The sequence below is a fragment of the Ictalurus punctatus genome, chromosome 1 (genome assembly GCF_001660625.3).
Source record: "Ictalurus punctatus breed USDA103 chromosome 1, Coco_2.0, whole genome shotgun sequence".
In the NCBI taxonomy this organism is placed as follows: Eukaryota; Metazoa; Chordata; class Actinopteri; order Siluriformes; family Ictaluridae; genus Ictalurus; species Ictalurus punctatus.
In genome coordinates this window covers 12,924,876-12,950,072 of record NC_030416.2, presented here as the reverse complement: position 1 = coordinate 12,950,072, position 25,197 = coordinate 12,924,876, and the positions used below count along the sequence as shown (strand labels likewise).

General features: G+C 40.6%; 1 protein-coding gene across 4 annotated transcripts in view; it reads right to left on the bottom strand.

Annotated features, from left to right (window-relative positions):
* The window catches only part of col14a1a (collagen, type XIV, alpha 1a), a 115,142-nt gene that overhangs the window by 42,957 nt on the left and 46,988 nt on the right, over positions 1–25,197 (bottom strand). For all 4 annotated transcript variants that reach the window (XM_017471033.3, XM_017471052.3, XM_017471024.3 and 1 more), the window contains 10 exons: positions 24,882–24,926; positions 24,294–24,436; positions 19,922–20,057; positions 14,189–14,311; positions 11,862–12,011; positions 5,782–5,898; positions 3,837–3,983; positions 3,383–3,457; positions 2,429–2,568; positions 1,697–1,820 (listed from right to left, as the gene is read on the bottom strand). In XM_017471033.3, the coding sequence (XP_017326522.1) occupies positions 1,697–1,820; positions 2,429–2,568; positions 3,383–3,457; positions 3,837–3,983; positions 5,782–5,898; positions 11,862–12,011; positions 14,189–14,311; positions 19,922–20,057; positions 24,294–24,436; positions 24,882–24,926 (1,200 nt within the window). The remainder of the gene's footprint in view (positions 1–1,696; positions 1,821–2,428; positions 2,569–3,382; positions 3,458–3,836; positions 3,984–5,781; positions 5,899–11,861; positions 12,012–14,188; positions 14,312–19,921; positions 20,058–24,293; positions 24,437–24,881; positions 24,927–25,197) is intronic.

Below are 25,197 nucleotides of genomic sequence, written 5' to 3'. Positions count from 1 at the left end.
ATCTCTGTGATTTTGACTGTGGTATGATTGTTGGTGTTAGACGGGCTGGTTTGAGTATTTCTATAGCTGCTGATCTCCTGGCATTTTCACACACAATAGTCTCTAGAGTTTACTCAGAAAGGTGCAATAAAGAAAAAACATCCAGTGAGCAGCAGTTCTTCAGACAGAAACCCCCTGTTGATGAGAGAGGTCAATGGAGAATGGCCAGACTGGTTCCAGCTGACAGAAAGGTTACAGTAACTCAGATAAACGCTCTGTACAATTGTGGTGAGCACAAAAGCGTCTCAGAATGCACAACACGTCGAACTTTGAGGCGGATGGGCTACAACAGGAGAAGACTATGTTGGGTTAAACTTCTCTCAGCCAAGAACAGAAAGCTGAGGCTGCAGTGGGTACAGACTCACCAAAACTGGACAGGTGACGACTGGAAAAACGTAGCCTGGTCTGGTGAATCTCCATTTCTACTGAGGCACACAGAGGTTAGGCTCAGAATTTGGCACCAACAGCATGAATCCATGAACCCATCCTGCCTTGTGTCAACAGTCCAGGCTGGTGGAGGTGGTGTAATGGTGTGGGCCCGTTAATACCAATCATTGCTTGAATGCCACAATGTTTTTGAATAGTGATGCTAACTATGTGCATCCCTTCATGGCCACAATTTACCATCTTCTAATGGCTAATTCCAGCATGATAATGCACCATGTCACAAAGTAAAAGTCGTCTCAAACTGGTTTCATGAACATGCTGATGAGTTTAGTGTTCTTCAGTGTTCTTCCCAGTCACCGGATCTGAATCCAGTAGAACAGCTTTGGGATGTGGTAGAACAGGAGATTCACAGCATGAAAGTGCAGCTGAAAAATCTGCAGGAAGTGCATGATGCAATCATGTCAACATGGACACCCATCTTGTATAATCCATGCCACAAAGAATTGAGGCTGTTTTGAGAGCAACGGAAGGCCCTGTCCAGGATTAGTGTAGTGTTCCAAATAAAGTACTCAGTAAGATATATACATCTGTTTATAATATGATTAAAAAAAAAAAAACATGTAGTTTTGCTCACTCTCGGGCATAAGGAGGCTGAGTAAGCAGGAAAGCTTCTGTGCTCGGGGTATGCTGACGTAACCAGACGGTTAATTCTGGGAACTTTGGTGGCAGTAATGTCCCATGTACCAAATAATACTCCCTCCCAAATCAAAACCAGAAGGCCAGAAAAAAGAAATTTAGAAATATTTCTTTTCTAGTCTAGGTCAATTTACCACATAAGCTATAAATAACAGTAAAAAGTAAATTATGAAAATGAGTTAACGGGGGCTCTTGAAGAACATGACTATAGCAAAGCGATGCCATATAATGGCTTCAAATCTTTAAAAAATGTATCACTAATGTATATGTTTCCATTCTGATTGTCATATAGGATAACTGTCACAAGAAGTCATTCCAGGCCACCCAAATATTACACATAGTATTACCATGTAAGGAGATGCTACTAGAACTTTCCACGCTCATCCGCATGTGCTTATAATTATAAAAGCAACCCAAAATTCCCCAAATCCTTATTCCCATTCAAAGCGTCATGTCCCCTTTCAGAATTCTTGAATGCAGACAAACTCTCATTCTTGTGCTCCTCGAGTGCACCTGTTTCCTCCCCTTAAATCACTATGAGGAAGAAGCCAGCTCTCCAGGGGCATATACGCGCCTGTTTTGGTGTTTCCTCCCTTATAGGTGATGCGCAGCACAGCGTCCAGCAAAGACTCCTTGTCCCTGTAGGAGCTGAGCTTGAACTCAGTCCTGGCATCATCACTGAACTGAACGATGGCCACCTGTCAAAGAGAAAATTAGGAGCGTTTATCATGCCTGTGGTCTTGGATTTGTGCTATGCTGAATTTGGTGTGAGCCAAGCTAAACCCAAAAATCTTTTTTGACCTTGAAATGGAAAGCTCCAGTGTACTATTTCCCACAATGCTCTGCTGTTTTTATGTATAAGATCGACTAGCGTGTTTGAGTATGAGTGGCTCTGGCAGCATTCTGATCTTTTCATCGATTCTATTTTGTTTTATAGGCTTTTTTTGATTGATTGATGTGGTGTTTTCCTTGTAGCACATCCACGACTTGCTGCAGTGTACACTGATGAGGTCGGTGAGTCATGATGGATATCTTTTGGCTCTGGCCTACTGTGTCTAGACTGGTGGTATTTTTATTTAATGCTTTCCCTCTGGACTGGGCTAAACATTCGCCAGTGTAGTCTTTACAGTCTGCCCAAAAATAGCCTTTCCTACGATGCTTTGGGTAAATGAACCCGAGCTACTACACTATATAGAAACAGAGTTATGTTTGCTTTAATATTGTAAGCTGAACAATTGTAAGCTTGGTTGTATATGTGTCATTACATTTGGTGTAATGAGAATGATCTGCATGTTCCCCAGCACACCTGTGTTCCTTCAGGACCAATGATATCCAAAGCGCCAGTGGTGCTGTATAGGAAGCGGATGATCTTCTGGAAGTTGTCATCTCCTATGCTCCAGGAGCCGTCTATCAAGAACACCAGCTCTGCTTTGGCTGCTTTACAAACTGAGAGAGGAAAAGGAGTGGAGAGAGTAGGCGTGGGGGTGTGAGTGAAATTTCACAGAGATGGAAATGTCATTATTTTATAGATGTTGCAATACAAAAGATGACACCCACCCCCCCCACCCCCCCACCCCCCCCATATTCGTAAGACTGGCTATTTTTCTTCAACTTGGGTCTCTGACAAGACCTCTATTACCACGGGCCAGATAACACTAAGCTGCTAATTAATTCCTAGCTACCGTGTTCCTCTCTTTTTTTGCCAGAGTGTTGTTGCCTTCACAGCATTTAATGCTAAACATATTTCCTAGGATCAGCGGGGTGATGGAGAACACCCTGGGGAATGCACTTAGCCATGAGATATATGGGCACATCAATTTCCTGTGGGCAGAGTGCTGTGTTTAGCTTTTTTGAGTCATTATTTTTCTTTGGGATAAAAGTCCAATTTAGGACATTAAAACACTGATAGCGAGAGAGACGAAAAGTTTCCTTGCATAGAAAAATCCTCAATCAAATGAGACAATGTAAATGTTCGTTGTTAATTCAACCCTAGGAATCTCACTGAGGTTAATGAAGAGTAAAGTTGTATATATCTGTCTGTGCCACTTGTGTGATTTGTTTTCAGCATACTTCTCGAATTATGTGGTTCAAAGACATAGAAAAGGTTAGCTGTCAGATCAGAAATGCATTAGTGAAAGGTCATACAGCTCATAGGGACAAAGCAGACTAACATAAAACAAAACTGGTCAGTGAAAATTCTACAAATTCCCCCATTCACCACCCATTCGTTATGTTTTTCTCTCTTTTCCTCCCTTGTTACCTTCTTTAGCTGGTGGGATGGTGGGAATCGGGGCGGTGGTGGGAGGTGGAGTCGGTGGCTGGGTTGGAGCTGGAACTATACACGAAAAAAGAACAAAACAAATCACACAATATCTCAACACAAAACCGGTTGTGTGACTTCACATCTAAGAACGGATGCATTGCTCTATTCGGGGCTGGTTCAATCTGATTCCCAGACAGTGACAGAGAGTGTGCAGACAGAGTGCAGCTCTGTTTATCTCGTTGGCTAGGAAGTAGTCTGAATCATTGACCTGTTACTGCTGCCACTCACTGACACACAGATATGTGTGTTGGGAGAAAGTAGAGAACTGCTGAAACACTGCAGCTGTCCAAAGAGCTGAGAGGAATTCTACTACGTCTATAGCGTCAACTTTTAACTCGCTAGCTTAACCCGATTTGAAAGTGAATCATCTCAGTGACAGTGAGTCATTTACGTGTGGTGTCCACGATGGTGACGGCAGGGCCCTCCATGCTCTGGAGCTGTGTGTAGACGCTGATCTTGTACTGCGTGTTAGGCGACAGGTTGAAGAAACACTGCCTGGAGGCTCCACCACTTACACTGTGCTCCTCTCGGTGGCCATCTGCAAGTGAAAAGTAACATGAGGTGAGGGGAGAAGACTTACATTGAGGAGTGTTGCTCACTTGACACAACACTCTGAGTTCAGCTATATCCTAATTGGAACAAAACCGAATCCACTTTCCAAAATTAGCTGGAGCAGGTGGCTAAATCCTGCAGGGTGGCACATCCTCAGCAAGACAATAAAGCACAATTCACCGCAGGCCTGTGCTTTAACCTTTCTCTACTACAAAAGCAAAACAAGTCCAGCGCAGTTACGGTCACTCCTGTGTCATCCCCTGACTTCTATCCTACGGTATGAAAAACATTGTGAATAAATCAGATATGAGAAAATTGTGGATGGTCCGAGTCAAGACATGGAATGATAGAAGACAGGAGGTCTAATAGCTGCTATTCATCACCTTCATCGCCTAACTAGAGTCAGAGAAAATGAAAAATGCACCAGGTTCATATTATTCAGATGGGTCAGTGAGGTCAAGGAAAAGTGAATTGGATGCAAGATTCTATCCCTTCTTAGTACACAAGCCTAAATCACGCGTTCCCGTCCTCTCCTTCTATGTGGCCGTCTCTCTCTCCTCTCTCCTTTCCTACTAAAATCAATGTCAAAGCGTTTACTTCACACATCTTCATTCGCCTGTCATGCCGTGGACTAATCAAACTAGAAACAATACTGTGCGCTACAATATAATCTTGGATACAGAAAAACACAGAACTCTTCCAATTTTTTTTTTTTAATCTTTTTTTTTGTTCTTTTCCCAAAAGCTTATCTGCAGCTTCTGTCTCTGGACTCCAGCCTACATTAAAATTTATAGAGCTCTACGAGGGCACTTGTTCATTTTCTGCCTTTCTTCACATGACACCGATAACAATGCAACCCTGAATAATCATAATCCGCTAACAAGTCTGATCAAATATGCTTTCAATCAGATTTGTTAGCTGTGTTCTGAGCTTCTCAAACAATGGGATGTGATGTTTCTTTATTCAAAGCTTGGAGTAAAACAATTCGAGGGTTTGGCAAGACTTGGTGCAGTTGTTTCAACAAATTGCACTTCGTACTCCAGTCACATTTCTGAACGGAAGCTTCCTCTCCGTTCTCACATAAGTACAAAGTCCTCAGCTCAACATTTTATTTATAAGGCGTGTGGATGAAACAAGCGAGGTGTAGCCCCATAAAGTAAACTGCTAACCTTCAGTCCTTGGTTGTTTATTGACTTTCAGTACACTGAAGCACCGAAATGCATATACATCAATATTACTCGTTACATCGTGGGTTTTTTTCCCCATGAAGCTTGGTTTAGAACGTTTATCTGATTGTAAATTATACATTAGACTCCTACAGGGCACCTGCACAAGAGACCATCTAAGAGATTCAGTTCTGAAGAATCCCGGATTTCGAACAATTCATTCATAATGTCATTACACACAGTGCAGAAGCTGGATCTGGTTTCAATAGGGCCACTGTGCTGAAATCTCCTGTGCTGTGAGTCCTGAATGTCAAACGAAATGGCGGATTTACAAGACTTCAGAGGAGCAGAAAGGCTAGGGCTTCAGGGATAGGGGGAAAAAAATTAAATGTATTAAATGAGAGCAGTGCTGTTTCAAATCAGAACTTAAGTCCTGTCAGAGCACTGCCATCAAAGAACATAGAAGGAGCACAATGACTACGCTGGAAAGAGTCAGAGCGTATCCCATTCTTTCAAATCTACACACTATGGTTAGAATTGAACATGGCAGTGTTTGCCTTTGATGAAATCTGTTTGAGTGTGTGCGTGTGTGTGTGTGTGTGTGTGTGTATGACTCACTGTGCAGGGACTCTATGATGACCCTGTAGAGGGAGGCCTGGCTGACAGGCTGCCACTGTGCACACATGCTGTTCATCTGCACCTGGTATGTTCTGAGCCCACTGACTCCCAGAAACACTGCAACACACACACACACACACACACACACACACACACACACACACACACACACACACACACCAAAAATCATCAGGACACAAAGTGTACTTTTCAAACATAGTACTTCCTACATATTTGAATCAAAATTCTATAGACCAGGTCTGTAAATAATAACCCTGGACAATGAGTGTACTGTACAGCTCATGTTGGAATCATTTCTATACCTGATTCAACTCATCAACTCCAGTGAGGTCCAAAAGTCTGAGACCACTATGAAAATCTCGGGGGGGGGGGTTCATTTTCAATCAGAAATAAACAAAAGGTTGTAGAATTCTGAACTATTTAAAACAAAGAAAACAACTGTTCATTATCTTAAATATTTAATATCCAAGATTATGCACGATTTCTACGACTCATGCCTAATGTGTTCTATTGAAGCATGTGACACTCCAATGGATTTGATCTGAAATGGATGATAAGGTTTTGCACAAACTTGTGGAGTCCATGCCAGCTCGAGTGCACACGTTAAAGCAAAAACGGGGATTGTGGGAATACACGTTTAAAATCATGGTAACTGAAGCGATCATCTTTTGTCTGTGTGTCTGTTGTCTCTTGGTGCCCCTGTTCCATTCTTTGAATTGGTCGCCATTGTTCATGATCATCGATACCTGACTTAAGTGTAAATGCAATGCTCTAGATGCGGACTTTTCTTTATCTCTACGATACTGAAGTTGTCTGAGTTGTATAGTTATGCTGACTGGATTAGGACTGGTGAAACTCCAGAGCCTGGGGCGAGTTCCTATGTGTTTATTTCCTTTGCATACATTGTTTAAGGTTTAACCTGAGCGCTCTGTCTCCAGCTCTAAGAACTGCTTAAAATGTATGTAAAACTTTATAATGTATAGCTCATTGCTTTAGACTTGATGACTGCAGCGCAAGACTGCACGTTCTGATCTGTAGACGTTCTACAATAAAGAATCCTGCTGGAGCTTTACCTGAGTCTCCTGGTCTTCGCTTCTGAGTTTCCAACAGAACGTACCAAGCAACATGAAATTCATGTAAATATTTCAAAGATTCTACGTTTCATCCAACTTGTTGTCGATATTATATCAAGCTATTTATGAGCTGTGACTGTGTCGATATATTTGAATGGTGTACGTCAATCTTGACCCTTTACTGCATGGGGTTGCCATATGGCAACAATAAATTTATTTCCATTTTTTAATAGGCAATTATACAAAACTACTATTTTCATATGTAACTGGAAAAAGCGGGCTTTAACATTGACATAACCCAAAAAAATGCCATCTCATACATTGTGTGTTATCTTTGACTTTATGATATTTTCCATCATTCATGATGGAATAAGAGAAAATATCACTTTCCCAGATTACTAGTATATTTTTCAGTGGAACGGTCTTTAAAGGTACTGTATTTATGGCAATGTTATTAATATGGAAAGACTGCCTGATGGTAGATTGTGCCTTAAATGATTGAATATTAAATTGGTGCCATCATCGTTTTTATTCATGTCTGCCAGTTGTGAAAGAGTTGCACTTATCGATATAACTGTACGGATAATGCTGTGATTTTATTTAGTATACTGGCTCATCCCCGCCTGAAATTAACGCCTCGCTATGTCACTGCTCTATTTTATACTCATATAATAAAATATTGAAGTAAAATCTAAATGCTAAATGTGTCGATCAAACATTTACATATTAAAAATAAATAATAAATTGCTGAATGGTTAAAGCTTTGGAGTGTATCCTGGTAGATGTGTCCAGTACATGCAAAGCTGAAAGAAAAGAAAACAAGGTTCAAACAGCATTCCTATCAAATGCTGCTTCTGTAGGGATGCTTCCAAAGGACCGGTCCTAACCAGATATTGTTTTTTTGGAAACCACACAAAATGTGCTGTGTCAAAGAAAAAGAAAAAAGTGGGGGGGGGTACTTTTTTTTTTTTTTTGGAATTAATAAATTTTAGTACAAACCAAAGCCACAAGCCACATGGTCAAGATTACTCAGTACAATATTCCTCTTTTGCTTTACTGTAAAACAGACTGAGTTCTAATATCTGATGACAGTTTCAGCTCTGATGTTTACTCCCTGAGGATGAATTCTGCTTCTTGCACCATGAATCGTGACAAACATCGACACACATCAATAACATCTGGTGACATGAGTAATCGCTGCAAAAATGTTTAAATTCATTAATTGTAGGATGTAGGAGGCTGAATATGAAATGACAAAGCCTTTTTTGGTTTTTCAGCTGTCCAAAAAACTGGAACACAGCATAAGGATTCAAAACTCTGCACCAAACATATGGCACAATACAGAAGATTAGCCTTCAGGGTTTTGAATAATGCATGCCACAAACCTTGCCTTTCTGATATAAGCTACATTGTTTTAATGAGCTATGTTCATGCTGAGAGGAGCTTCTGGCTTTGGATGATACATTAGAGTTAATCGAAAAATCTAGTATTGTGGGTTTAATTATTTAAAGGTCAAATTGATACTATATCACCGATGGAGAACGTGTTATGTCAATATTTTATATACAGTCCCCTCCAAAACGATTGGGATGGCAGTGCCAATACATTCGTTTGTGCTGTAGACTGAAGAAATTTGGGTTTGAGATTCAAAAGATGAATATGAGAAGAGAGTTTAGATTTTAATTTCCTGGTGTTTATATGCAAATGTGTTAAACAACATACAACATAGCACATTTTGTATCAGACTACACACTTTGTAGTAGCGAAACAAAACAAAAATATTGGAACATGTCACTGACATGTGTTTCTTGTTACTCAGATGTGTCCTGTTAGATTGATTGTTTAAACAATAAATAGCTTAGAACATCTAATCCTGGTTTTAACTTTCAGTTTCATCTGTGAAGACTGCATTTGTTGTTAAAAAGGATAAGCCAACATGAAGATCAGAGAGCTGTCTATGGGAGAAAAACAAGCCATTCTGAAGCTGAGAAAAGAGGGAAAATCAATCCGAGGCATTGCACAAATATGGGGCATAACCAATACAGCATTTTGGAATGTCCTGAAAAAGACGAAAGACATGAGCAAAAGACACAGAATTGGGTCGGCCATGGAAAACAACAACAGCTGATGACAGAAACATTGTGAGAGCTGTGAAGACAAACCCAAAAACAACAGTCAGTGACATCATGAAGAACCTGCACAGGGCAGGGGTGAAAGTATCACAATCCACCGTTCAAAGAAGACTTCAAGATCAGAAATATAGTGGGCATACCACAAGATGCAAACAACTCATCAGCAGGAAGAATTGTAAAGCCAAATTGAAATTCACAAAGAAATACAGAGGAAAGTTTTGGAACTAAGATGAACCTCTACCAAAGTGATGGAAAGGCCAAAGTGTGGAGATTGAAAGGATCTGCTCATGATCCAAAACATACAAGCTCATCTGTGAAACATGGTGGAGGTAGTGTCATGGCTTGGGCTTGCATGGTTGCATCTGGAAAAGGATCACTAATCATTATCGATGATGTAACTCATGATGGTAGCAGCAGAATGAAATCAGAAGTTTACAGGGACATTTTGTCTGCCAACTTACATGCATCTAAATGAATCAGGAGGAACTTCATCATGCAGCAAGACAATGATCCAAAACACACTGCCAACACAACAAAGGACTTTATCAGGGGGGAAAGTGGAAGATTTTAGACTGGCCAAGTCAATCACCAGACCTTAATACAATTGAGCAACATTTCACCTTCTGAAGAGGTGACTGAAGGGAGAAATTCCCCAAAAGAAACAACAACTGAAAGAAACTGTGGTACAAGCCTGCAAAAGCATCACAAAAGAAAAAAACAACAACAATTTGGTGATGTCAGTGAGTTCCAGGATTGATGCGGTTATTGCAAGCAAGGGACATGCAACCAAATAAGTGTTATTTACTTTAATTTACTTGAAGTCTTATCTGTCCTTTACATACCTTTCCTTGCCTAAAAATTGGGTGATAAAAGCTGAAATTCTAAACTCGCGTCTCATATCCATCTTTTAATCTCAATCCCACATGTCTTTGGTGTATAGCACAAACAAATGAGTCTTGGTGCTCCAATAGTTTCAGAGGGGACGGTATAGTTATTAATACATATAAAAAAGCATAGCTAACAGGAGAAATGTGTTCGCCTGTATTACTGTATTCTACAGCAGCCTTCCCATTTCTCTCAGATGATGCAAACAGGAGGTAAATAGCTTTTTCAAATAGCTAGACAGTATTATTGTGTCATCATAAGACAATGAAATTTTAGCACTGTCTTCAGTGCAGTGACACATACGAAAACGTCCTAGGAAAGATCTGATGAGGGGTGGCAGATATGACAAAACGGATCTTTCTTCCAAAAGCATCCCAAAACTTTAGCATCCCAGCACCACTCTTGCTTATCTAGGTACGGTAAATTGAGAGAGTGACACAATGGCACACCAGAATTCTTTTGTGTACCCGCAGGCCTGATTGAAAGAAAAAAAAAACCCAATCTGCTTCCTATTTGATGAGAAAAGCTCAGAAATGTATTAGTTTGTGATACAGGCTGCACTATCACATTTATATGCAAAGGACTTTTATTACAGTAGCTGTGTATCTGAGCATTAATATTCCTTTGGCTGTCTGTCATGAAACCATCTCTATTTCAGAAAGACTTCTTAACAGATTGATTATCACAGCATCTCAATTCTTCAGATTAAAAAAAAAAAGATTAATGGTTAAGAGCAGCACCACAAAGGAACAATTTTCGGCCACAAGGCTCATACTGACCATCTTTTCAACACATTCAGTACTGTTCGCCTTTAGAGTATACAACTTTAGGAGAGTAATGATTTATAATCCTACTGAGAGGATGGATTCCTCTCAAGGATTCTTCCTCAGTCATCTGAGGAAGTTTTTTTTTATTTATTGGTTTGCCTATTATGGACCTAAATCTACATCTGGATTTCTGTAAAGCTGCACCAAAAAAGCCTATCATTGTGAGATCAAATTTCGACATTGTCACATCCATCCATAGCCGAGAGCCAAAATTAGCCGTACTCTCTTGGTAGGAGGGATAGCACGTTCTCTGTCCCCTGTCAATCAGAGCAACTCTAGCCAATCATGCTTGCCTGTGAGTTCATGTATGTGGAAGAGGGCAGTCAGCTCATTGGTTGGCTGAATTGGTTGGCTGAATCCATGTGCCATAGACTTTGCTCTCCCCAGTTTGTAGAAGTTGTGTGATATGGGAGAACTGGGAAGTGGGAGGTGAGTAAATTTTAGGGGAAAATGGGAAAAATTTGCTTCACAAATAAAATTGGAGTTTGTGTAACACAAGCTGAGCAATGCTTTACTGTCACTAAAAGAGACAGGAAACTAGTAGCACTTAAAAGGCAGGAGTGTCACCTAGGACATCTGATCTGACCCACCAAACACTGTGTGTATGTGCATATTAAGGGGAAACACAGTGCCACTGTCTGTATCTGTTCAGAGACTCAAATAATCATACCTGTATTCAGATTTAAACCTGAAGTGGGTGTGGCCTAAAACTGAATGGGTTTTTTTTTTTTTTTCATTTAAAAAAAAATTCTGTCTTTGACAGTTTATAATCTCAACTAGGTTCAATTTCCCAAAATATAAACAAACTAGCAGCCTAATTTAACCCACCACAACCCTGACCAGGCAGTTACTAAGGATGCTGAAAATGTGTCAGTACCACATGTTCATGTTAGTTCATGTCACACCTCTGTTCTCGATCAGATATGCTCTGAATCTTTCTGGCAAGCTTTCTAAAAACAAATAGTCCTCCTCCTATTCATATCTGTATTTGTATCTGTTTAAAAAACATTTTTTTGATCACTTTGAATAATGTATTAGTATTTGTGGGGTTTTGTTTGTGTGTGTGTGTGTGTGTGTGTGTGTGTGTGTGTGTGTGTGTGTGTGTGTGTGTGTGTGTGTGTGCTTGTGACAGACAGACTCACGTGTCCTGGCTATGCCGGTGAGAGCCTCACTAGAGCCTGTTGTGTATGAAGAAATGACCTTAACGCTGTATTCAGTGCCAGTCAGCAGGTTGAGGATCAGCAGTGTGTTCACATCTTCTCCTACAAACGTCTCCAGAGCATGACCCGACTCTGAACACAACACAGAACAAACAAGCGATAACACACATCCTCACAAATGCCAGCATACATGCATCGATCAGCCATAATTATTACAACCACCTGCTTAATACTGTATACGCCTCTCTTGTGTGATGTGTGTTCTGACCCCTTTCTATCATAGCCAGCATTAAATTTTTCAGCAATTTGTGCTACAGTAGCTCTTCTGTGGGATCGGACCAGACGGGTTAGCTTTCGCTCCCCACGTGCATCAGTGAGCCTTGCGTGCCCATGACCCTGTCACGGTTCACCCATTGTCCTTCCTTGGACCATTTTTAGTATGTACTAACCACTGCATACCAGGAACACTCCACAAGACCTGATGTTTTAGAGATGCTCTGACCCAGTCGTCTAGCCATCACCCCTGTCAGAGTCACTCAGATCCTTACACGTGCCCATTGTTCCTGCTTCGACCACATCAACTTTGAGAACTGACTGTTCACTTGCTGCCTAATATACAGTATCCCACCCCTTAACATGCGCCACTGTAACGAGATAAACGGTGTTATTCACTGTGGTTTTAATGTTACTGCAGATAGATGTATACTGTACATCCACCTCAAACATACGCACATTTAAATTTCAATATTCAAAAAAATAATAATAATCTGCATTAATTCACTACTTAGCAACGCCATCACACAAACCAATTTCACCTGAAGGGTGTTAATCAGGCAGGGATTTATCTTGCTCTGTTGCACAGAATAGTACAAAAGGAAAAAAAGACAATCAGAGTTCAGCGTAGCAGAAGACCTAATAATGAAAAAGGAAAACAACACAGTACAAAGCTCACCCACTTCAATAACTTCACAGAAAGATCACAGTCTAAGCAAAAGTCTAGATAATAAAGGAACAGCTGATCCACAAAAATATTAAAGTATAGATTCTCTAGACCCTTAACTCGATACTCGTACAAACGCATACACAAAGCAAGCAGATTTCTGATACCCTATAGCCAAATGAGCAGTGGATTTATGATTCATCCGCAGTGTGTGCAGCTCTGCTTGTTTAAGAAGTTATTAAACGTAGGTGGAGTAGCCACTTCTCTCCACCACAGGCTCCACTTTTAATATAAGTTTATAGAAGCTCAATTTGAGTCCCCGCTCAAAGGGCTTCAGTGGAAAACACTGATATTTTTCCTTCTGGTGTTCAACAACCAAAATCAGAGTGTCTGTTTACGGCTGAAAGGAATCCTGCAGATGGAAGAATGGTCATATTCAGACCAGCAGATGTTGAAACAGATGTCTGCACACACTTAGCTGTCATCAGCAGCATTTATTCAAGTTGGCCTTGTCTTACACATTAAAAGCTTCTTGTTTTTTTTTTTAAATAAAAAAAAAAAAACCTAAAGGCATTGCCATGTGTAAATTACAGCAACTCCAGAATTATTGGCACCCTTCACAAACAAAGGCAAAAAAACAAATAAAATGGAAAGAATAACACTTACAATTAGAGACATTTAAATTGTAACATTTAAATTGTAAATTTACATTTAAATTGTAACACAGCAAATCATACAGTAAATATAGAGACACTATCAGTTTAACATAATATTTTTCAAACATTAGTAGATTTTCCCCCCATTTTTACCACAGTTTTGGTCACTTTGCCAATATCCACTAACAAGCCAGCTCGCGCCTATCACATGGCAGGTATGCTGTTATGGCATGGGGAGGGTTGGGAGCACAGTTGGTAGGAGGGTATACTAACTAGGGAGGATTGGTCGCACGGCTAGTACAGCCAAGACAAGAAGCCAGCTACCACATCTGCTGCTCATGCTGCCTCACAGGGCTGTGTAACACATTCTGAAGAACCCTCTTCCACATACATGATCTAGCCATGATTAGCCAGTGCTATTCTGATTGACAGTGGAGAGAGTGTGCAATCCCTCCCACCCAGAGAGCATGGCAAATTGTATTCCTTAGACTCCCACCCACTGATGGCTATGGTGTAGTTGGGATTCAATCCCCCAATGCTTTTCTGTTGTACCACTCGGGAGCCTTTTATGTAGAGTATTATTTAGGCAAAATGCTGGTTTCAAAATTATAGTGACCCACACAATTAAAATTTGGTGAAGCCTCCCATGGAGAGAGCTTTGTGCAGAACACAGGTTCAGGTGTGTATGTGGTTGTAAGCATGAAGATACACACCAGAAGTAGGCTGGTAGATGATCCTGTAGCCCATGGTGGGTGAGGCAGGTGTGTCCCAGGTGAGGCGGAAGCGGTTGTACCATTCCTCAGACACCCTCAAGTTGTTAGGTGCAGTCAGTGGTACTGGCCAGCAAAGAAAAAACATAATCATAACAAGGAACAGCTGTGTTTACTCACAGCCTACAGCAACTTTTAGCAGACCCTGGTTTTCAATGCAATACCTAGCAGGTGCTTCCAGTCTGAGCCGCTAGAACATTCATCATTGTCACATTTGCCAAGCCTCCTAATTCTCTCAGTGTCCCAATTATCACTGTCTTCACCCGGTGTTATCCCCAGCCAAGTTCACAAATCTCCCATATGGTTCTCATTTTAACACACATTTTTATTCCTTTTCATCCTTATAACCTGCATGCCAGCTAATTTAGCCAGCTAATGAATATTTGATCAACATACGTTGTGAAAAGTCTCTCAACTACACTGTTGTTCAGTTTAATCAAGGCATGGTATTATGTTACTTACTGACAGCTTTTATAGCTAAGGTCTCACAGCGAACAATATTCCCTTAACCCATTCATTCAGTTCAGGTCAAAATGACCCATTATGAAAGTTTTACTAAAACTTTAGATCAATATTCGATGACTAAAAGACTACTAAACGACTTTTTCACTGTAACCATTTATATGCTTAAAGTTATTTGGCTACTGTATATATAAGAAAGACTAGATATTATGTTCAGGACATTTTGCCATGAGGGTAACAATGTAAATAAAAGTGAAAATGGGTGGGCTGATGCCACCAAGATATATCCCACAAACATGTAATGCCCTGTTTCCATCTATACTGTTCAGGGTGCCCAATTAGTCCAGCATCATATGGTTAATAGATATATACAGACCATGATGTATCTGAGAAAGGAAGAATAAAAGCAATCATTTCTACTCATAAGAATTTGTGCATTGAAAAAAATGGTAGATATATTGAGCATTTTCTGTAAATAAAAGGCTTCTTTTTATTACTATTATTCTCCTGTGATGCTGGACTTACAGGAGAATAGATGGCATGGAACAATGGGACCATTGATAGGTACTTTTTTTTTAATGGTCAAAGCTAGAAGTCTTAAGGGTTCTTTGGTTGTCCATCGATTGTTGTAGAACTCTACAAAGGAATGTGGAAGGACTGCAAACTCTTTGAAGAAGCTATGAACCCTATTCAAACTATTCATAGCAACATAATGGCTAAAATGCTTTTACGGTCATTGAATAAAAATCTCACATCTCACTATTTGTCACAGAGTGAGTCCTCTTGTGTACCTTCCTGCAGGTTTCATCTCAAACCTCCAAAATCTAACACACCTGTTTTATTTGATCAAGAACTAATTAGATGGTCAGTTGGGCACGATTATGATTGGAGCATAAGTGACATTTGTTATAACCAACAACGCAGTCAGAAACAAGAACAGATCAGATTAAGAAACTGATATTAATCAAGACATTACTGCAAAGAACCAATACAAGCTCCAGTTCATTTTCAATTAGAGTTCACTGCAAGGTGTCATTAACATTTCTAATCAGCGAGTCACCGAACAGTAAATTGTCATTGGAAAGTGATCATTGAGAGTGTGGTAAACATAATCAATTCCATCAGAGGAAATAAGGCTAGTTTGATCACTTCATTACTGCTGGGAGAGTGGTGCTGTAATGGATGGCTTTCATTAAGCTTATTAAAGAGTAAAATCAATATTAGGCTGCCTGATTGAAAATGCACTCCACAGGGCCCAGGAATGAACCTCTGGCCTTGGCTAACTGCATCTGCATAAAACGGTTGCTGAAAAGCTACAAGAATGCCACTCAGAGGCTTGCTCAGTTGGGATAAATTCACACCTTTAATATCTGTATACCATGTTGATATTTCTGTAAAGCTGCTTTGTGACAATGTCTATTGTAAAATTGAATTGAATTGAATTGAATGCCGTATTGTCTATGTTTGTGTGTCTGATGTTTGCTGTTTGGTGACTTTTTTTTCCTGATTCACAACTATTGATGTCACGAGAACCCATACTTTGGTACCAAGTCAGTACCAACATTCTTAAAACGTGAGGATACTTGTTTTTCTGCAGTAGCGTAGGTACCATTGGTACTGAAGGTACTGAGGCTGCAATTCTTCCGGAACTGATGGGGGCAGCAAATGCGCGCAAGTGTTTTAGTCGGTCCACAAGTGGTGAAGAAGAAGAAGAATGCCTACAAATTACAGAAGATGGCGACAAGTTTAGCTCTGCCCCAACTCGTTGAGAAGAAAGGTGGTCCATCCATCCATCTTCTACCGCGCACTCCTTTTCAGGGTCATGGGGAGCCTGGAGCCTATCCCAGGGAGCATCGGGCACAAGGCAGGGTACACCCTGGACAGGGTGCCAATCCATCGTAGGGTACAATCACATACTCACATACTATGGACACTTTAGAGACGCCAATCAGCATGTCTTTGGACTGGGGGAGGAAACCGGAGTACCCGGAGGAAACCCCCACAGCACGGGGAGAACATGCAAACTCCGTACACACATGGCCCCGGCGGGACTCGGACCCCGGAGCCTGGAGGTGTGAGGCGAACATGCTAACCACTAAGCCCACGGGCGCCCACAGAAGAAAGGTGGTAAGCGTCGAATATGGAAATACTTCACATTCGAGGCGGATGACAACAAACATATAATTGGTGCTCTGAAGCCGGTGTGCCACCGCTGCTATCGTTCATTTCAAACAAAGCGAGGAAACATCCATTTGTTTGAAAAGGGATGTTTGTTTGGCAAAGCACTTGAAAGACAGGCACCCTGATCCCTTCAAAGAATTCCAGGTGAGTGAGTTTCAAGTCATATTAACATCATATACAAACTGTAAAACTCCTAATCCTTATCCTGAAACACAGGCCCTATATTATATTTGTTTGAGGCAGCTGGCATTGCTGCCATGAAACCGATGTTAGCGATAGCCAGTTATTTGTTAACGACGCTAACATATTGCAGTGTTATAAGCTACCTCCTAATGGGCCACCATGCATCGCCATTCAGCCCATGTCCTGTCAGCTAAATGTAGCCTAATGTCCCTAATAATTATTGAAATGTTAATGCTTTTAATAAATGTTTTTGGCCTGAAACCATGTCAGTGAATTCAAGCTAATGCTTTCATTCAGAGTATAAGGAGTGTGTGTGTGCGAGTGCGCATGTGTTTAGGAGTGCACCTTAGCACCTGTAGCCTCCACTGTTTTATTAGTCAGTATCTTTGATAACTAAAATCTCTCCCACTGTTTGCCAGTATCAGCTAGAGGAGGATGTCCTCCAGGAGTTTTTTTTACACACCGTGGTGGTGACTTTGGTATCGAGCATCGTGTACTTTTGTTGGTATCGGTACCGAATACTAGATTTTTGGTATCGTGACATCCCTATTCACAACAGAAGCAGGGTTTGTCTTTCTTGTCATAGCATTGTTTTCATTGTTGCTCGTAGTTGGCTAGAGAAACTGTGGCAATAAAATGCATTTGTAAAAAGTCTGTTTAGTGGTATCATATCTGTAGAGAAGCTGGAGATGATGTGAGGCCTGTAAGTGGATTTTTTATTATACAAACTACAAGTACAACAAGTTTAATTATCTGAACACTCGGAAGTATATCATTTTTAAGTAACTCTTTACATTAAGGTTCCCTTAACTAACATTTAACTCAATTAGTTAGCATAAATAAAATGAAATGTAATGAAATGTTATTTATGTTTTCAATGAAACCCAGTTATTTTTACCACAAGTACTATGATTTACTTTAAAATCTCAGTAGATCATAACAAACCTCCGGCATGACCTAAAAACTGTGTAAAAATGGAGCGAGCAGCGCACTCAACCGCCCAAAGCGCAACAGCCCGCGCTTCCGGGTTTTTCAGTGATACTGACTTTGCCCCTGTTATATTATTGGATGTCTCCCTCACGTGTCATTATTCTTCACAGCTGTTTATGTTGTACCTTTGATTTCGTTAAGTATTTAAACCCCTCGTGTGTCTTTGTTCAGAGTGAAGTATTGTTATTGTTTCTACCGTACCAAGCCTTTGATCTTTGGTTCTTTGTTTCATGGTTTTTGATCTTGTTTATAGTCTCGCAGTTCACGATTCTTGTCCTAGCCCAGTTTATGGTTGCAGCAGAAAAGCGGAGGAGATGTCACGCCAGGGAAACCAAGAAACCATGCCAGCATTTGACTCGATCCAGTTCATTTGACTCGAGCCTGGCAAACCTCAAGCCCAACAAGGAGTAGTGGCTAGGATTCATTTTGTCACGGTTCTTTGGCCCAGCCCGCAAGTGGGCGAAGCATCTGGCCAGTACAGGATCCAGTGGGCTTAACAATATAAATTTTGTGGGACTATTTGTAACCGAGGGGAGTCTAGAGTACACCCCCAACCTGGAGGATCTTTTGGTGGGACCAGCATGACGAGCGAACCTGTTCTGCTGTTCACCACCTATTATGAGCAGGCTGACAGGGCGGCCTCCACAGCCCAGCTCTAACCAGAGACTGACAGGGTGGCCTCCACAGCCCAGCTCCAGCCCGACAGAGCAACCTCCACAACTCCAGAGCTCCAGCCCGAGACCCACGAGGCGGTCTCGCCTGCAGAGCTCCAGCTGGAGGTCAACGTGGTGACCTCATCTCCTGAGCCCTAGTGTGAGAACTATGAAGTGGTCTATCTAGCTAGGTTCTTGCTAGAGATCAACGAGACGGCCTCCTAAACCATGTTCCTGTCTGAGGCAGACGAGACGGCCTCCCACGCCACGTTCCTGTCTGAGACCGTTTAGACGACTTCCCAAGCCACGTTCCAGTCGGAGGGCGACAAGCGCTTCCGTATTTTTTGTTTACTTTCTACATGTGTGTTTTGTTATGATTTATTGTCTTGTCTCCGCCCCTGTTACGTTATTGGATGTCTCCCTCATGTGTAAAGACTATACTTCACGGCTGTTTATGTTGTACCTTTGATTTCGTTAAGTATTTAAACCCCTCGTGTGCCTTTGTTCAGAGTGAAGTATTGTTAGTGTTTCTACCGTACCAAGCCTTTGATCCTTGTTTCTTTGTTTCATGGTTTTTGATCTTGTTTATAGTCTCGCAGTTCACGATTCTTGTCCTAGCCTAGGTTATGCCAGTTTGCCGATTACCTGACTCCTCGCTTTGTCTTTGACCACGGTTTTGCTTTACGATTTGCATTTGTCTTCTCGTCTCTTCAATAAAGTTCTTAATTGCAATTGCATCCATGTCATATTCTCATTACATGACAATTAGGCAAATGATTTGCCTTTAATCAGGCATTCACATCCACATACAAATTCACTTCTCTCATAACTTAAAATATAACAAAATATATTAACTTAGCATCTTCGTTGGCTTTTTAACTGCATCTGGATTGAAATTGTAGTGCACCCAAAAATAGAAACCCGGCAAATGGAAGTAGAAAGACATCATGGCAGCGGTGATAAGTTTTCATATAGTATTAAATTGATCATAAATCATAAATATTATGATGTTTGATACAGTTATTAGGCTTCCGTTATGTTTTGTACTCTCTCGTATAAACTGTACTAAAAATCAACTTCTAGCAGTTTTGGCAATAAAGTCAATGTCATCACTTTTATAATACACATATAGGTCACTGACAAGCTATCAAGTTAGAGCAATGTGTCATTCGTAATGTGGCAGTAGAGGACAAGAGCAGAGACTCACATGTACGGCCAATGGAGGACAGAGAGAATGCACTATCTTCCCCCTCAGGATAAATAGGGTTAACCGTGATCTTGTATTCTGTGTCTGAGAGGAGAGGCTGCAGCATCACACTCTTTCTATTGCCTGGGACCAGCACCTGGAGTGTAGCAGACAGAAAGGTATACATTTTCATATAAAAGTTTGTAAAGTGCAGATGTATCTTGGTTTACTTTCAGGAAGGTTCACTTAAGGTAGGTTGCTTACTGAAATGTGGCAGTTACAATGGAAACAAAGGGGGCTATCGATATTGCTGTAGTCACTCACAGACATATCATCTATCACACACACACACGTATACACACATATACACACACACACACAATCTTGGAATTGTTACTATGTGAATACTTGTCTATGTGTGAGGGTAATGTGGTGGTCAGGCACAATTTGTGTCAAGCCAGGAAGTACGGAAATAATGTTTCTTAGATAACACTGCATCAATTATCAATTAATCAAATAATACTTAAAATTTTATGTTGTATAAACCTTGAACTTTTACAAGTATCGCTCATTAAAAAAAATGAATGAATAATAAATAAATGGACAGTCCATGTGTAAGAATACTGTGCATCAAAGATATTAGTAAAAAGGAGATAAAATATGGGTAAAATAAATTTTGATGACCCAAATAATAGAAAATACCATTTCCCAACAAAACATAGCACTAAACATAGCTAAAAATAGCACTTTTGATGTAATAAATGTCATAATGTACAAAACACAGTTCAGGACTGTTACATGAAGCATCTAATTTCAGAGGTAAAAAAAAAATCTATCTTCAATGAAAAACTAGTTTGGCATAGAAATCATTGTTACTTGATTCTGTAGGGTTTTGTGTAGAACATTTGGACAGATACCAGGGACATGCTGCACAGAGAATGGCAAATAGTCTAATTAGCAAGAGAAATCAGGAAAATGGTTTATGTAAAATTACAGTAATGGTCTCAAGTATTTTGTAGGTGTTTTACATTTGATATTTTTCTAAAATCAGACAGGAAAGGGATGATTTAAAACTATTACCTGAATTTACTGAATGGAAAACAGCTGTCTTGAATTATTCGAGTTGATCTAACCTGACCTATTATGTGATCAATTCCTTACCAAGTTACATAACTTACATTACCAAGCTGCTTACCAAGTTTCATAACCAAAGGGATGGACAAGTCCTCATTTTCATTCATTCAACCTTGGTAAGGGTCGTGGTGGATCTGGAACCCATCCCGAAAACATTGGGCACAAAGAGTCACCGTGGATGGGATACCAGTCAAAGGCAGGGCACCACACACACACACACATTCACACACACACACACACACATTCACACACATGGGCAATCTAGTGTAACCAATCAACCTACTTGTATGTTTATAGACTGTGGGAGGAAACCAGAGAACCAGCAGCAAACCTACATGGGGGAACATGTGAAACTCCAAATAGTACCCAGGACCCTGGAGCCCCGCAAACATGTCACTGGGATGGACATGTGTTGTACTGAATTCTTGTTTTGCTAGAATCATCAAACTCTGACTATTATCAACACTAGCCAGGATTTGATTATTTAAAGAAATGTATAGGTTTAAAAGTTGTTTATGCAAGTTTTTAAAACAAAACTATCACTGGAAAAAATGATGAAACCATGATATGCAGCATTAAATCAGTTGAAAAATAAATGACAGTATTTTTTTTTTTTTTTTTTTTTAAACTATTTAAAATGAGAGGAGCAGAGACTGATAAACTTTTTTATTCACGTTTATGGGGAATGACTTTGCCAATCACAACTGTCATTGAAGATATGATCAACACAAAATTCCTTTGAATATTAAAAAGATCTGACTAGCATCTGACTTAGAATGAACTTTTTTGATCATGACTCATTTCATCCCCGTTCTGTACAACCTGCCATGTTCAATGAGCCTTATCAAACGTACACTCAGTCAGCCACTCTGCTGGAGGTACACGATCCCACAGAGCTCCTATTAGTGGAGCTGTCCACCCGACCTGTGGTGCTGAAACCAGATGACTAGAGCTGCTTTCCTTATCTCGCGCTCTCCAACTCTCTTTGAAAGTCTCTCTCAAAATGACTATGTCCTCATATGACTCCTCTCCAAGAGCAATGGAGAATGTATTGTTCTCTGGTCTTCTACTTCTTCCTGCTCTCCCTCATTTTTTTTCTTTTCTTTTTCATCTATCCCTCTTACCACGTCTCTGTGGCAGTGACCTAAATGTCAGTTGAAGAGATAATGGAATTTCCTTTGTCCTGCTCCTGCCTCCTTTATCTTTCACTCGGCTTGACCTGCAGTGGCTCACTCTGAGAATTAAAACCAAGATGTGGCTGATGGTTAGACATACACGCCAGCACAGAGTTGGAAAAATAATTTCAAGCTGTTTCCTTAAGGATAGCTAAATATTTTATCTTCGAGAAACGGGGGGTCGGATGACTTCTCTCTGTTGGCCAGATCTGATTTTCAGGTTTAGCTGAACAGCACCATGGCAGATTATAATCGTGGCAAGCCAAGGTCGAATCATTGTCAATAAAATGTACTTTAAAAACGACTGTGGCATTCCAAATGCAGCACCTGCTCAAGCTCTCAGAAGGATTCTGTAGCTAAGAAATAACTGATTCAAGAGGCAGATGTGTTTATACTACAGGGAACAGTGTTGAAAATACCCAAAGGGCATTGGGCCAGAGGCATTCCTTACAGCAACTTAAAATCGAGAGAGCATAAACATCTCAAGGGCTACCTATATTAGTGAAAAAGAAAAGCACTGCTACATGCATATGAATACTAACTGAGAGATAGATTGATAGAATTTTTCAGTATCTACAGTCAAGCTAAATAGGAACGATGTAGTTACAAGTGTGAGAGGAAGGTAAGTCTGTGAGTTTAAGGGAATATGATTACTTCCGAGGCTTTCTTACTACACGGTGGTAATAAATTTCTCATGTTATATTTTGAGTCAAAAGAAAGTCCTGACATTACAGGACCTCACTGGAATACTATATGTGGGACTGTCTCTCTTTCTGTGTTAATGATTTTTTTTTCTTCTGAGACATCCATGAGATCGTTTCATCATCCAGCCAAAAACGTTTTAAAGTTTTGACAAGTGATTGTTTTCTGGTTTCTGTAAGTGTGGGCCTGTTTTTAAATCTTAGTGGGGACCAAATGTCCTCACAGGGACAGAAATATCTGACAGTTCAATTTTTTCATACTTCAACCTTCATCCTGGTAGCGGCCTCATCCTAGTCATGATCGAAGTGGATCTGGAGCCAAGTAACACTGTGAGGTGGGAGAATTCACCCTGGATAGGATAGTCCAGCACAGGGCACAATGTGCACACACACACACACACACACACACACACACACACACATACACGTTCACACCCTCATTCACACCTAGGGGTAATTTAGTATCGCCAACCTGCCTACCTCCAAGTTTACTGCACTGTAAACCATAATGTTGTGTTTCCTTAAACAATCAAGTAATCACGAGTAAACATTACTTAAAATGTTGCATTTTAGACTCATAAATCAAAAAGTTTTATTTTTAACTTAATTACTTACAAAATACATAAACTTAAGATTTCAACTCTCATGAACTCGAAATCATGATTTATTAAAATAGCTCACTCTGGTCTTTCTTTGATGTGATTGGCCATGAAAGGAGTTCCACCTGGCAACAAGAGAACTAATGCACTGATTGGTAGATAATTATAAAAAGAGGTCCTCTTCATCTCGTCTATTGCTGGTACCGGTGTAGTGAAGTTCAAGAGTTCATCATGAGTAGGAGAGACGACTCCGTGTGTGTGTGTGTGTGTGTGTGTGTGTTTACAAAGAAATGGCAGTCATGTAAAGGATGTACACTTTATGAAGGTCAAGTTAAGTAAACTTAACCATTTAAGTACAGTCTACATGAGCACCAAGTTAAGTGAACTTAAATCTACAAGTTTTACGAGACCCCTTTACTCAACTATGTTGAGGGAACGAGTTTACTCAGTCAGTTGAGTACAGTCAACTTGTTAGGGTTTTCAGTATGGAAGAACCCAGAGGACCCAGAGAAAACCCACTGTTGAACGCAGGGAGAAAATGCACCGAAAGTCCACACAGACAGTAACCCCAGGTCAGGAGTGAGTCAGGGACCAGCTGTGAGGTGGCTACCCAACTACAGCCTTTTTTGTTTTTGTTTTTTTAACTAAAAGAGCCTAAATGTTTTCTTTTGGTTACTGAGGTTAAGGTTAGGGTTATGTTTATGTGTGGACATAATAATTATGTCACTAGAAGGTCCTCACAAGGATAGTATGACCAATATACTGTGTGTGTGTGTGATCTCACCGACTCCTCTTCACGGTCTCCTCTCTCACTGACGTAGGTCACTCTGTACTCCTCCACATCTGCATCATCAATGTCCCAGCTGACCTGCAGACTGCTCGTGGTCTCATCGTCCACCAGCAGGTTAGTCACTCCCAGCCGCGTCACTGGAAAACACAGCTCAATGTGTTACCTCTACTCGTTCTCTAACGCTCTACCGTTCCTAATTCAACCCCACCCGAAATAGGCATCACAAAAAGGCAACAGCAGGTAGTGAGACGTTGCTAATGGAAACCTGCCCACTTGCCACTAAACTAATGTAATAAACTATTAAAGCACAAACAATTCTGAAGCGCAAATGATTAAGCCACTTAGCAGGCTGTGCCGCGGTGCTATCTCCTGAAGCAGTAAACAATGTTTCTGCTGGAGCGGTAAACAAGTGCCATCTGGCTCCTCTAGGATACGAGTCAGAGAGAAAGAAGCTGGGAACTGGGAACAAAGAGGCTCTCTGCCTCTCAATCTTTCTCCCTGCGGACCTGAGCACAAGTTTCCTCCGCTGTCCGATTCACACAGCACAGCAGCATGACCATACACACATCAGTCAGCTCTCACCTGGTGGGGTTGTAGATGGGAAGGCTGTGGTAGCGGGCATGGGCACTGGATAGAAAATAATAAACAAGGTTGATGTTAAGGTAATATAGACAATAGGGTTCAAAAGTCCACAACCAGGAAATGGTATCAGAGGACTTAACTAATTTAAACAAAATACCATAGTAGTCATTAAGACTAATGAAAATACATAATTTATTTAATGAAGCAAAGAGTAGGACAAAATGTATTTCAGATATATAACAATAAAAAAATATATCTTCGCCCTGTATATTCTTAAACAACCGAATAGCCAAATGTCACCAGATTTTTTTTCATG